Source organism: Eucalyptus grandis, chromosome 5 (genome assembly GCF_016545825.1).
Source record: "Eucalyptus grandis isolate ANBG69807.140 chromosome 5, ASM1654582v1, whole genome shotgun sequence".
Classification (NCBI taxonomy): domain Eukaryota; kingdom Viridiplantae; phylum Streptophyta; class Magnoliopsida; order Myrtales; family Myrtaceae; genus Eucalyptus; species Eucalyptus grandis.
In genome coordinates this window covers 19,418,098-19,432,302 of record NC_052616.1, presented here as the reverse complement: position 1 = coordinate 19,432,302, position 14,205 = coordinate 19,418,098, and the positions used below count along the sequence as shown (strand labels likewise).

Below are 14,205 nucleotides of genomic sequence, written 5' to 3'. Positions count from 1 at the left end.
CGGGTGCACAGGGGACAAAAATACAAGACAAGACGAGAGAGAGAGAATTAGAGAGATAAAAAGAAAAGAAAATCAAAAGGGAGTAAAAGAAAATAAAAAAGGACAAAAAGGGGGGCCTCTTCTCTGGCCATCCGGAGGTCCGACCCGGGTCAGTTTATATTGTGTTGTTAATTTTTTTAAAATCAATTTAAAAAATCGAGAAGAATTTTTAGTTTATTGAATCAACATATCGAACCAACCGAGACAATTAAAGAATATATAATAAAACTAATATGCCTTGATTGATGCAGGAAAATGATCGAATCATGATAACCTAAGATTCTATCAACTAATAACGTGCAATTAAAGAATATATAATAAAACTAACCTATCGTGGAAAGTTGAATATAACTCCACTTACCCGCACGAGGGTAACGTGAGGACCACTATGCAGGTTGGTGATGGAGTTTCTTGAGGAAACTGGGACAGCGAAGCCGGAACAACACTAGCCAATGGCTGAAGAGTCGTTGAACTGAGGCTACAATAGATTGGTAGGCTCGTCGGCCTGCTAACTTGATAAAATTTTCGAACAAAGATCTGCAAGACATCAAGAGTACAAGGACTTTGACAAGGGTGTTTGCAGTGATGCAGGAGGGACATGCTGAATCGCTGGTGGCATGCCGAAAGGGAACCAATGTTGACAAGAGGATCCCTGGGTATAATAGAAACTATCGCCGGGGTTGCTGGTTGTCTTGCGAAACAAGTGGCTGGTGTATGAAAATTACCATGTTCACTAGACCCGGCGAGATTCACTGAACATGACTGGACAAAGTTGTGGTTTGAACTGATGCGCTGGATAACCTGTATCGGGGAATGTAAATGCAGCAAAAGACTCGCAATTAGGGATGAGCGGATCCTGATTCCGGATTCCTTACAAGTTTCGCTTGGAACCTAGAACCTATCATGGGTATATGTTTCTCATTTTTTGGAACTTGAAACCTACCTGTCAAAATCAAGAACTTGGAACCTATTTTTTGGAACCCGAAACCTACCCATCAGAATCAAGAACTTGGAACCTACTTTATCACAGTTCCGAGGTAGGTTCTAGGTTCCAACAAAGTTTTTCTTTTTTCTTCATTTTTAGTTTAAAAAATAGAAATGAACGCATCAACAATAAACAAGCTTTTCATTCATCAAAGAAAATACGACACGAACACAAAATCTATAATACTCATAAGCATTTAATATTCTAGAATATGAACCAACATTCTACATGGTGATACTAGCAAAAATGAGTATGCCACATACCACGTCCACCTATGCTAAATATTTTACAAATGACAAGTGATAATGGATACTACCAAACAAGTACCTGTTTGGAATTGCCATCTCCATTGTTCTCTTGGGAATTGAGACTATTTAACTTGCAACTTAGATAATGTATTTCTTTGCAAAAGCGAAAGAAGTAACATGAGCATTTTGTGAAGCTAGTGCACCTTGAGAAGCCTTTGAATCAGCCAAGATATACAAATCCAATAAGTCTCAGGTGCTTTATGACTCAAATGAACAAATAATGTAGATAGGATGTCTAAAATAAATGTACGAAACTCTGGCTTCAATACCATTCAAAGAAACATGGCCGACCACACTTTTGGGGCCATATTCACCGCTTGACCGAGAGTTCGAAATCCGAGAGTTACCTTTGCTAGCGTAGCCTAAGCCTGCAAATAGGGAAAAGTGCCAAAAAAGTCCTAAACCTTTTGCTTTTGTGCCAATTTAGTCATAAACATTTTTTCGATGCTAATTCAGTCCTAAACCTTTTTAAGTTGTATCAATTTAGTCATTTCCGGCAATTTTGACCGGATTTTGTTGACTGGACGCGGCCGGTTGACGTGGACAACTTTTAATAATATTTTAATTTTTTTTTTTTTTTTTTTGTCTTTTTCCTCCAGCCGGTCGCCGATGAGAGCGAGGGCCGGCGACCTCGCCGAGATCCAGCGAGGGCGAGGGCCGGGACCTCGCCGAGATCCGGCGAGGGCGAGCCTCGCCAATGGCCGCCTCGCCGAATCCGGCCATGGGCGATGGGCGAGGCTCGCCGCCGGATCCGGCGAGGTTGAGCCTCGCTGGCCCTCGCCCGACCTCGCCGAGATCAGGCCATGGGCGAGGGCCGGTGAGGCTCGACCTCGCCAGATTCAGCGAGGGCGAGCCTCGCCCATGGTCGCCGCCAAATCAGGCCATGGGCGAGGCTCACCCTCACCAGCCTCGCCCATGGCCGGCGAGGGCAAGCCTCGCCCATGGCCCGATCCGGCGAGGCGGCCATGGGCGAAGCTCGCCCGCCGGCCCCTCGCCCATGGCCGGCGAGACTCGACTCGCGAGATCCGGCAAGGTCGGCCTTGCCCTCACCGGCGATCGCTTCGGGGCTGGTCGCCGGACCCGGCAACCGGCTGGAGGAAAAAGAAAAAAATAAAAATAAGAATATATTAAAAGTATTTAAAAAATTAAAAATTATTAAAAAATTATTAAAAGTTGTCCACGTCGCACCGATCATGCCATCAGCCGCCGGCGTCCAATAGCAAAATCCAAAATTGGCTGGAAAGGACTGAATTGGCACAACTTAAAAGGTTTAGGACAATCAAGACCGAAAAAAGGTTTAGGACTAAATTGGCACAAAGACAAAAGGTTTAGGACTTTTTGGCACTTTTCCCCCAAATACATATATCACAAATCAGTAAGCCCCTTCTCATGAGGATCATACTCACTTGTTCTTGTTCTCTTTGTCTCAAACACAATTTTTTTTTTTTATAAACCTTTGAGTCTGAATATTGTACAACTTCAACCTTCTTATTCGACAATGAGCAACCTACTACTTGATTCAATAGAAAGGTATCTACTACTTTAATTATGTCCCGAAGGAGGAAAATGCGCACCCTCAAACCCTTTTCAGAGAGGATAAATAGCCAAAGATCCTCAATAGCAGCAACAACGGCACACATGTCGAAAGATTTCTAGTCCAGAGGGTTTGAGCTTTCTCCAAGGCTCTTGGAGTACTCAGATGCCTATTCAGATATTGCTATAATCTGAAACAAGAGAAAGATGTCATTCATATTTTGAAAGGTTGGACAGTAATTAGCAATTTATGCAAGCAAGGATTCATAAAAGCAATGACACGAGATGATAGAATCAAGGAGTAATAATTGGCCCAAACAGCTTCAAGAATATCTTGTACATGACAGAGACCATATGCAGCATATTATCTCAGAAACTAAATCCGATTCACCAGATTCAGCCACCGATGAAGCAACTTAGTTCTATACAGAAACAAGCTCATCATAGAACGCCTAATGAACAAGGTGATTGCATGAGGACGATCATCATGAGCTTAACTTACAAAGAGGACAAAGCTGTACGATTTATGCTGTTTTAAAATTTCGAAGACAAACCCAAATTAGCTTCACCTCACTAGTCACTATTATGCCAATCATTTTAGAATAAGGAAAGGGATACATGAACAATAGAAAGATGCTAAAGCTAGATATGAAGTAAGACAATTCCAATAATAAATCAAGCCTTGAAAATCAACTTTTGATGAACAACAGATAGTGCACAACATAGTTTTCAGGATGATTTTGGGACCCCAAGAACATAGCAAGCTCTAAAAACTAATTTATCTCCTCTTAAAGTTGTGCTTTAATCAGCCACCAAAGTCATCAAGCTTACAATTTAAGTACTACATAGCATATAAAGAGTTATTTCTGTAGATCTGAAATCCATTTCATATATATTAACCGGCAGATTCACTTCACAAATATAATGAACATGTGAAGTAAAACATACCGTGAGCCTTGAGGATACGCAAAATCTTGCTCCCCGTCATGCTCTTCACTTGGGCAATCCCGTGAGAGTCGCGAAGAATGACACCAATCTGTGATGGCGTCAAACCTTTCCTGGCGAACTTGCTGATGTTCTCCTCAACCTACAAAAGAAAAAAAAACTGCACGAGTGAATGCAAGTAAATAGCGAAACCAAAAGGCTAAAACAGAACAACGAAAGCAAATTTTATGCACTTGTTAAGCGTGCTGAAAAAGAAACTGCTTTTGTCCAAAATAAATAGAAAAAGAAATATATTGCTTGCATATTTTTAAACTTTTGGGTTGCAATTTGCAGTAGAAAAAATTTCACAACCGCCACGCCCCGAGTGAATGTTTGTCGCCACACTCACCGTAAAAGAAACAAGAAAAAAACCAACCACCAAAGAGAGCGAGAGATAGAGGGAGAGAGGGAGAGTTTCAACAAAGTGTCCTGAGAGGGAACAAATTAATGCACTCAAAATCACAGAGAGAGAGACCTGAGTGATGATGTTGCGCAGCTGTTGGATGATGGTCGCTGAGCCGTGGCCGGCGTTGGTGATAGCAAACGATTCAAACGAGAACCACAGCATCGCGGAGAGGAACAAGATGTCAAGAACGACGAGATGAATAGAACCACAGAGAAGTGGAAAGAACGACAGCGTCTCGAAACAAGAATTGACCAAGGAGAAGAATGAAGGAGAAATGGTTCCCTTTTCTTGTTGTTGACAGAAAGGAACGAGAAAGACAAAGGGGAACGCTGGAGCCAAATTAGGGATTTGGCTATTTTAGGGTTTGGGTGTTCCTATTAGAGGTAATAGGTTTAAGAGAAAAGAAGTAGTTGCTTGAAGTATTACACCAAGAGACGTCAAGTTTGGAACGCTCAACATTGTTACTTCCAACGTAGGAAACCTAGAGTTTTTATAGGAAAGTTATTGGGCTCCGGCCCATATGGACCCAAAAAACCATGCTTTTACCTATTGGGCTTGTATGTGAACATATTATTTTGGACTATATTAATAATATATCCAACAATCTCCTCCTATGTTCACCATACAGCACAATCCAATAAGGTGGTTAGTGTAATGTTCAGACAAACATGAATCATCCACATTCAGTCCAAGACAATCAACTCGGATCGGTCAACGAGTATTCTAGCAGTAAAGTATTAAACTAAATCATCATATGTAATCTAAATAAGTGAATCATTCTTATCATGAATCTGTTCTGAGATTAACAAAATCAAAATCCCAAAATAAATCTCAGACTCAGTTCACAACCAATATATGCATATTAATCAAGTATAAGTAGGCCAGTCAAAATATTTTAAGGCCTTACAAATATAAGAAACAAGCATAATAATGTCCACAAAATAGAAATAGCAAAATACAAGTCTCACGTAAATGGACTTCAACAAAATAGGCAATAGCAGGTAAACTGTCAAGTCCCTACACGCTTTAAATGATATATATTCATTCATCAAGTAAGTCATCCCGGTCAGATCCCACTCATTAAGCTCTCCTCCATCTCTCGCCATCCCTTGTAGAATGTCAAATATGAATTTCATATTATCATGAATTCAATCATTTGAATAAAAACTTAGCACCATTCCATCAAAGAGAAGAACATATATTGATGTCATAAAGCATCATAATATCATGTCATAAGCATCAAGCCAGTTTCATAAATTATGAACAAGATCTAAACAATGTGATTTACAAAAAGCCATTAACTTAAGTTTATTTGTAGGAGAATAAGTATTGTCTAGTTTTAAAGAACAAGACCAATAGTCAAGTTACTTACAAATAACCTAGTCATGTAATATCAAGTTTCAATTAAGAACAAGACAAATAGGCTTCTTATGTAAACAATTGTTTCTATGTTTCAATTTGGAATGTCACAATTACTGATTCCTTAAAGTCAAATAATCTAGCATCAAATTTGGAATGAGATCATTTAACCAAAAATGATAGTCCAATCTAGTTGAATTGTATCATCAAGTTTGGAATGACACAATTTTCCCAGATAGAACATTTGAATTAGGTTAAAGTCATCTTCATCAAATTTGGAATGAGACAACTCACCCTCTTCAAATTAATTAGCAACTGTGAACATCGATGAAACATATAAACTGTGCTTATCATTGTAGCCAATAAAGAAAGATTTAATAATTCAAAACACATAATTAGAAGGTAAGTAAATGGTAGTTAAGACTTGCCTATATAGTCTTTAACCCCAGTTCCCTCACTATTTTGAATAATCGATCTTTAGGCATATCTTTGGTGAGAGTATCGGCTATGGTATCCTTCGATCTCACATCGATCAAGGTGATAATGCCTTGTTCTCTCTGATAATTCAACAACGCATGTCTCAGTCTCACATGTCTTCTCTTTGAATTAAAGAGAGAATTCTTGACGACTTGGACAGCTGCTCGATTATCACAAAATAGGCTTAAAGAATTAATCTTTAGCCGAGTCAAAGGAATATCCATAATCAAATTCTTTATCCACTCTGCCTCTTCATCGGCCGAGGCTAAAGCAAAAGTTCCGATTCCATAGATGACAATGCAATACAAGTTTGTCGTTTGGATTTCCAAGTAATAATAGCTCCACCCAAAGTGAATACATACCACTAGTGGATTTACTATTTCCAATATCTGAGCACCATGAGGCATCATAATATCCATCCACAGTTGGAGGATAACCAGAATAATAAAGAGCATAATCTTTAGTACCTTTAAGTTATCTCATTAGCCTATTGAGGGCATTCCAATGCTCTTTACTAGGATTACTAGTAAAACGACTCAGCATGCCAACTGTAAAGGCTATGTTGAGTCTAGTGCAACTCATAGCATACATGAGACTACCAATCAGTTTCGAGTACTTTAACTGATCCACGATGGTCCCTTCATTAGGACTCAGACTATTATTATAATCACATTGTGTCTCACTTGGTTTACACTTATCATATCCCCAAGTAAAAAGTAGCTGCTCAATATAATGAGTCTGACTAAGGGAGATAACTTGCCGTTTAAAACTTACTTTCATACCAAGAATGGTATTAGTAATACCAAGATCTTTCATGTCAAATTCTTTAGCTAAAGTAGCTTTCATGTTACTCACTACAGAATGATCGGAACCAAGAATTAACATGTCATCAACATACAAGCAATGATGACTATCTTATTTGACATAGAACGATGGTAAATGCATTTATCTAAATAGCTAGACTGAAAACCATAACTCTTTACCACTTTGTCAAATTTAAGATGCCACATCTTAGGTGCTTGTTTAAGACCATACAATGATTTATTCAATTTACAAACTTTGTTCTCAAATTCAACTAACTGAGAGGTGATGCTTGAATTCATAGTGAATTTAAAGTCAAAGAATTTCTCCGCTAGGAGAGTTTTAGATAGCCCTCTTGTTTTTGGAACTGAGGGTTCAAGTGATCCTATATCTCTTTCGCCGCCTTATACTTACTATAAATCATAGCCATATTAGGATTTAGAGAGTTCAACTAGTAATCTCTACAAAAATCCTCATTTTTGTTCCATTGATATTTCATTCACATCTTCAGTGGTAGATGCAAAATCGCTTAATACAGTATAGAATATGTCACGTTCTTTCATGCCAAATTGAACATGTAATTTCCAGCCATGAAATTCAGTAACATCAAAAGATTGCAACTTTATAATATCATAGGAACTACGCTGTCATTTTAATCAAAGTAAAGTGTTAGAAAGTGCACACCTTGAAGTCCTCACAGCAACAAAGTTGAATAACTTCCTAACCTTGATCAAACCACTCTATAGAGATGGAATTTGCCAAAACAAACCCCAAAAACGGATCTGGAGCGCCCAAAAACCTTACGATGGACTGCCCTTGTCGCTGAAACTCGCTGAAAAATTTCACCCCTGAAATTCACTAGAAATTTCGTCCACGAAATTCGCTAGAAATTCAGATGGAAACTTCCGAGTGCCGTGACTTCTTTGTCCGACCTCCGATTGACGCAAGTGACCACTCAAAACGTTCGTATCGATGAGTACCCTCTAAAATTGGCTATAATTTTTGGGTTTTTGAATCAAAGATTTCAGACACCCGAATCTTCAAACTCAGATCCCAACCAATATCACCGTCGAAATCAAAAGTAAATTACAGCCACGAGTTCGTCTTGACGAAATCTTCAAGAAGACACTTTACTCGCTCAAATCCGACACACGAACCTAATACTTCAAGAATGTTGGAGGTAATAGGTTTGAGAGAGAAGAAGTAGTTGCTTGAAGTATTACACCAAGAGACGTCAAGTTTGGAACGCTCAACAGTGTTACCTCTAGCATAGGGAAACCCTAGAGTTTTTATAGGAAAGTTATTGGGCTCCGGCCCATATGGACCCAAATAACCATACTTTTACCTATTGAGCTTGTATGTGAACATATTAGTTTGGACTATATTAATAATATATCCAACAGTTCCCAATTCCCAAGTTACGCCGGTTCTAGTTCCGGTTCCTAAAAAAATGGAACCGAGAACCTACCCGGCCCTTCATAGAACTGGGAACTGAATTGGACCGCCGATTCGGTTCTTCGATTCTCGGTTCTACCCTAGAACCACGCTCACCCCTACTCGCAATGCGATAAAAGGTTACTATTAGCCCTGGGAGTTCGCTAGAAGAGCCATGGACACATCGATGAAGCAACGAGACTCCTCGCCAAACCTAGTGGGCATGTGCTTGCTGGATAACCACCAACGTGTAAAGGATCTTAAACATGACTAAGCAATGTGTGTCATCATACCACATATATACATATATATATATATATATATATATATATATATATATATATATACATATATAAATATAAACTGCTGTACAAGAAGTTCTAGAATAATTTGGTTTCTCTCAAATTATTTTTTCTCTCTTTTTAACACTCATTAATGGTCAAAATTCTTTTACCCACATGTTTTAGATGCACAAATTTTAGACTTTCCTAATGACACTGGAGAAATTGTAGAGAAGTAGGAAGTAACATAAGTGAGAACTAAATTAGATAGATCATTTGCCACTTGTAAGAATCCACCTAAGAGATAAGAGTACAATAAAAATCCTTCTTATTCTCAAGCCAAAAGCTAAATGAATTATCACTTAAATCAAGTTTGCCTTCTTATTCATCATAACATGTTTTATATGGACAAACTTGGAATAACCCTCCATGCATGAGTAATTGCTGAGACTTTTTGGGAAGACATAAGGACTCATGGGGAAGATAGATTAAATAACATTGACAATTAAATAATGACTCTAGAAACTTTAAATGACCTTTACTAGACCTTGAAAACAAAAGAAATAAATGTTATTGGGTGTAGATATCCAAGATTTGTTTGTTCCAATGTACCGAATTAATTGCCTTTGAGTGAATGTGCACACCCTTCAGGCTCGCAGCTACTGAAGTATTGGTATGGTTAATGAAGTATCAATAACTATGTGATCATAACACTTTCATTGAACCAATGTCATCTAGGAATGCTCCGGCATTAGACACTTTTGTTGTGCGTAAACTCATCCTTGAGTTTTCATTGTTTCATCTTCTTGGTAGGGAGAAAGATCTGCAACATTGAACATCACTAAAACAACATATTCATCAGAGAATTCAATCTTATAGGCATTGTCTTCAATTCTTTGCAACACTTTGAAAGGCCCGTCAACCCTAGGCTTCAACTGTGCATGATGACCTCGAGGAAATCTCTCATTTCTAAGATATAGCTAAACCAAATCTCCTTCCTTAAAAGTTATAGACTTTCGATGCTTATTGGCTCTCTCTTGATACTTCGCATTGTACTTTATGATCCTTTTACAAATTTGTTCATGAAGCTTCTTTAGATAGTTGGCATGATCCTCGGCATCTTCACTAATATGTTGAGAGATGGGAAGTGGAGCTAAGTCTAAGGGACTAATAGGATTTTTCCCATACATAACCTCAATAAGACTTTTTCTAGTTGTTTGGCTTGAAGACCGATTATAAGCAAATTTAGCTTGAGCCAAAGAAATGTCCCATTGATGCAAGCTACTTCTGATTAAGCTCCTTAAAAAATTACCCAAACTTCGATTAATGACTTCAATTTGCCCATTTGTTTGGGGATGATGAGAAGAGCTAAATTGAAGCATTACACCTAGCATCTTTCAAAAAGTGTGCCAAAAATGATTGATAAACTTTGAATCTCAAATGGATGTCATTGCTTTTAGAATACCATGAAGTTTTACGGTAAAGATTCGCCACATGAGTAGCCTCTAAAGTCTTGCCACATGAGTAGCCTCTAAAGTCTTGTTACATGGTACAAAATGCGCCATTTTGAAGAATCGATCAACGACCACCTTAATTGAGTCTTTACCCCTTTGTGTATGAGGTAAACCAATCATAAAATCTAGGTTTACATCTTCCCAAGGGGCAGTTAGGACCGGTAATGGAGTATACAAGCGAGGGTTTTGAGTATAGCTTTTGGCAATGTGACAAGTTCGACACCGCTTCACATGTCTCATAACATCTTTCTCCATGAGAGACCAATAAAAATTTTCTTTTAAGAGAGAGTCTTTCTTTTCCAAAATGTCCGACTAATCCTCCACCATGGGCTCATTGATAATGGCTTCCCTTAGAGAACTTCCTGCTATGCACAAATAATTATTTTTGAAAAATAACCCATCTTGCTGAGATAGCTAGTACGAGTACCTAGAGGGGGGTGAATAGGTATACAAAAAAAATTTCTCGATGTTTGCACGATATTTAAACAATTAGAGACTTTGCAACAGTTGAAAATTCAATCGCAAGACTGAGTAAGGGAAAGAGAGAATTGAACACTCGCTTATAGTGGTTCGGCTTGATTCAAGCCTACGTCCACTTTCGCACCGACAGCCGATTGGCTGGATTCCACTATGATCAAAGAGATGTTACGTTGTTGATCTTCCTTGATTTCTAGGTGTAGATGATCTACCACACTTGCTCAAGGCGTCACCAAGTATAAACACTCTCGCATACAATTTCGCTCGCCTCAACTAACAATCAAAGGATCTTCGACTGGAATTTTTCTATCGATCACACACTTAAAACAACTAGAACGTCTTCCTTTTATACTCCTTCATGCCATCATAGCCGTTGGCACTTACCAAAGGAATTCCTCCAATCTACCCGTTGGACGGAATCAATCAAGAAGATCATCCGAGCTATATAAGGAATTGATGATAGCCCATCAATCTCGTTCGCCCATACAATCGGGATCTCGGTTTCCAAGAATAGAATAATCCAAGATTATTTCGTCGACCATCGGATCTTCAATCGTTCTTAGATAAGATATAAAGAATCCGAAATGATTATCCAACCAAAGAATCTATCCTGAGGATAGGATCAAATCCTCAATCATAAACCTCGACTTTGGATTTCCTTCAACACCGGATTAGAAAGACCGTCAAGTGAGAATAACTTTGAGTCTTGAGTCTTGAGTCTTGAGTCTTGAGTCTTGAGATAACAGAGTCTTGAGACTATAAAATCTTGAGACTTTAACTATCGATATCCAGACTTAGATCGATAGAAATGTTTTGTCGCCTTCAAAATATTCTCGGGAAAGATTTCTCCAACAATCTCCCCCTTTTGATGGTGACAAAACTTTCTTGAAGATTTGAACAACTTTGACCTGCAAAAACATTTCTCAAGCAATATGGCTAACTCATAAAGATTAATAAACAACCAGACTCTCGCATCCACAAAGAAATTGGTTAGTCTTTCATGAGTAATACCATGTAACAATACTTGATATAAATGCAACCATCAAGCATCAAAATCCACAACCAATTCAGTCTAACACTCAAGTTCAAGTTCTCAAGTCATACTCAAAAATAAACATAACCACAAAAGTCAAATAAATAATGTTTGTTCAAATTGGTTCTCCCCTTTTTGTCATCATTAAAAAGAGGGTGAGAAAGGAGTCATGTCCGCTTGGGAATGCGCACGATCCGGAAATCCCCAATGGACTGGACTACTCCTTCGAGCTTCTTCGCATCTTCTCGCAGATGAGCTACCTCTTCTCTCTTGGCATTGGCTTGAAGTTGTAGAGCGAGGTCTTTGTATTTTTCTTCCAGAGAGATCAAGATGCTTGTCCAAAGATGCTTCAAGACTTGATTTCACAATCCAGAATATATATCTCGGTTACGCATTTTAAGAATATTCATGATACTACGAAGATCTACGTAATCATCCGTCCGTGTACTGGCATTGGCTTTCTCAGATGGTGTGTGTGCAGACGATGGCGCTTCTGAACGGTCTTGCAGATTTGGAATCGTCGTATCATCTTCTTCAGGCAATTGAGAGACCTGAGCTTCTTCTGGGTCTTCTGGAGATTTTCTTTGATCTTCAGCAGCATGAGGTGGAGACCTCTTGCTCGCTAACTCCCCGTCTCTAGGACATCGAAAGGGGAAGAGTGATGATCAATCTCTTGATTTCCTTCTCTCCAGCATTTATCGCCAGACCGATCTTTTACTTCTTCTTTTTCTTCCTCAACTTCTTTCTCCTTCTCTCTCGTTCTTCTTCTTCTCTCGCTTCCGCTGAAGTTCTCGTCGAATAAGACACGTAACGTCTTGTTCTTGTCGGTGCCGGAATAGTGGGATCTTCATCATCTTCATCTTCATCCTCATCCTCCAGATAAGAATTCTTTTCCTCTTTTTCGAAGAAGCACTAAATGCCTTCTTTCCTTTTCCTTTTGAAGTGCATCGACCGGAGATTTCACTTTGAATTTCTCCATTGCCTTAGAAAGTTCTTTGCAGACGCATCTTCATTAACATTTTCAACCCTACCACCATCTTATCACACGGCCTAACACAAAAAGTATGTGGCAGTTCAATATTCGATGTCTGAAGATCTTGGTCACTGCATCAGATAAGGCAATTGTCCTTTGTCTTTTGACACGTTCCGTACATATGGAAAAGAATAGTGTGCGGGAGAGAGAACTTCCGTCCCGAGTTGATCGCATACATCAACTTTGCTTCGTAAAGAGACACGTAAGTCTTTGAAGTAGACTTAGGTCTTAGACAATTGATCACAATCTTGTGAAGCACAATGTTGATAGCGTTCATTCTTGAATAGATAATTTTCTTATCTACATCCCTATCTTTGACAAGATCCGAGTAGTTCGAGCAGGTGAGACTTTAATTGGGAGATAGCGTCCCCGTTCAACTCCAACTATGTCTCGCCAACATATTCACATCTACCACATAGACTTTGTCTCGAACATCGAATGAAATTCTATTCGCATCCAAAAAGCTAAGATTTGAATAGAAATAAGCAGCCGATGATCATACCCGTCTCGTAGAGTCGAGCGAAAGTCTCAAGTTGAAGCAAATTCAACTTCTCTCTTAGGTTCAAGTTGATGGAATCCAGAAGTCAAAATCGACACTTCTAGGGTTGATTACCCCTCTTTTCAACAGATCGTAATACACTTTTTCTTGATCCTTGGATTTAAACAAATCCATCCGATTTCCTTTCGCCTTTGCCGCCACACCCATTCTAGGTTCAAATTCAAGGAACATTTTGTCATCATCATTCGCGTCAATCGATTTTGTCTCGGCATACGAGGATCTCTTGGAATGTTCGCAAGAGCTTCCTCTCGCTTTTCCTTTTGGGGCAATTCCCCATTCCTCCATTTTCTTCAGAAAAAGATACTCATTCCCATAATTTTTGTCCTTAAGGAAGTCATCTATGTAGTTCAATGGAGTACCCGTGCTTTTCAATGCACGATAAAGTTTATACAAAAAGGAAGGCTTTTGAACTCTTACGGGTCGGCATCCTCGATTATCTCTTCTTCCATTATGACTTGCACTTTGTGGGGCAGTGAGATGCTGAATGACGTGGAGGAGAGCGAATCGGACTTTGTCGCCGACTGATAAGTCTTCTTCCTCAGTGAGATCGAAATGAGTCGGTCCCTTCTTCATTCTTTGTGGTCCCCCCGTTCGCGATTCTTGATGATTTCCTTGAAGACGACATCTTTCTTTGTCTATTTGAGGATTCCTTCACTTGCTTTCCCAAGAAAATGACCACTTTCTCGACGATGAACAAAGAGTAGAAACAAGACGAGAGAAGAGTGCTTTTTAGGGTTTTGAAGATTTGGGAAAAAAATCGTATATATATATATAACTTAGTTTTTGAAAAGGGAAGTTCAATCGGTGCAATGGAAAGTGAACGATTACTTCTTTTCAAAATCTATAACTGCCAAAATTATTAAACAAAAGATCGTACCTTTTCGACTAAATGACAATTAGTACCTTTTAGAAGAAATACAACTTACGCCTTTATCCACGAATGTCTCGAGTCTCAGACTTAGAGTCTAAGAGATCGTAGTCT

At 39.0% G+C, this 14,205-nt stretch overlaps 1 protein-coding gene across 1 annotated transcript; it reads right to left on the bottom strand.

Moving 5' to 3' along the window:
• Window positions 1–3,013: 3,013 nt before the first annotated feature.
• Window positions 3,014–4,417, bottom strand: LOC120293696 (40S ribosomal protein S13-like). The gene is made up of 3 exons (XM_039313413.1): window positions 4,325–4,417; window positions 3,814–3,952; window positions 3,014–3,056 (listed from the first exon to the last, which is right to left on the bottom strand). Exons 1-3 carry the CDS (start codon window positions 4,415–4,417, stop codon window positions 3,040–3,042), a joined length of 249 nt encoding a protein of 82 aa, XP_039169347.1. The 3' UTR covers window positions 3,014–3,039.
• Window positions 4,418–14,205: the final 9,788 nt, after the last annotated feature.

Bases quoted from the DNA above. Each gene is read 5' to 3' on its own strand.
- LOC120293696 (XM_039313413.1), bottom strand. From the start codon at position 4,417: ATGCTGTGGTTCTCGTTTGAATCGTTTGCTATCACCAACGCCGGCCAC. The intron at 3,953-4,324 runs GTCTCTCTCTCT...TTTCTTTTGTAG, and splicing joins TGCGCAACATCATCACTCAG to GTTGAGGAGAACATCAGCAA.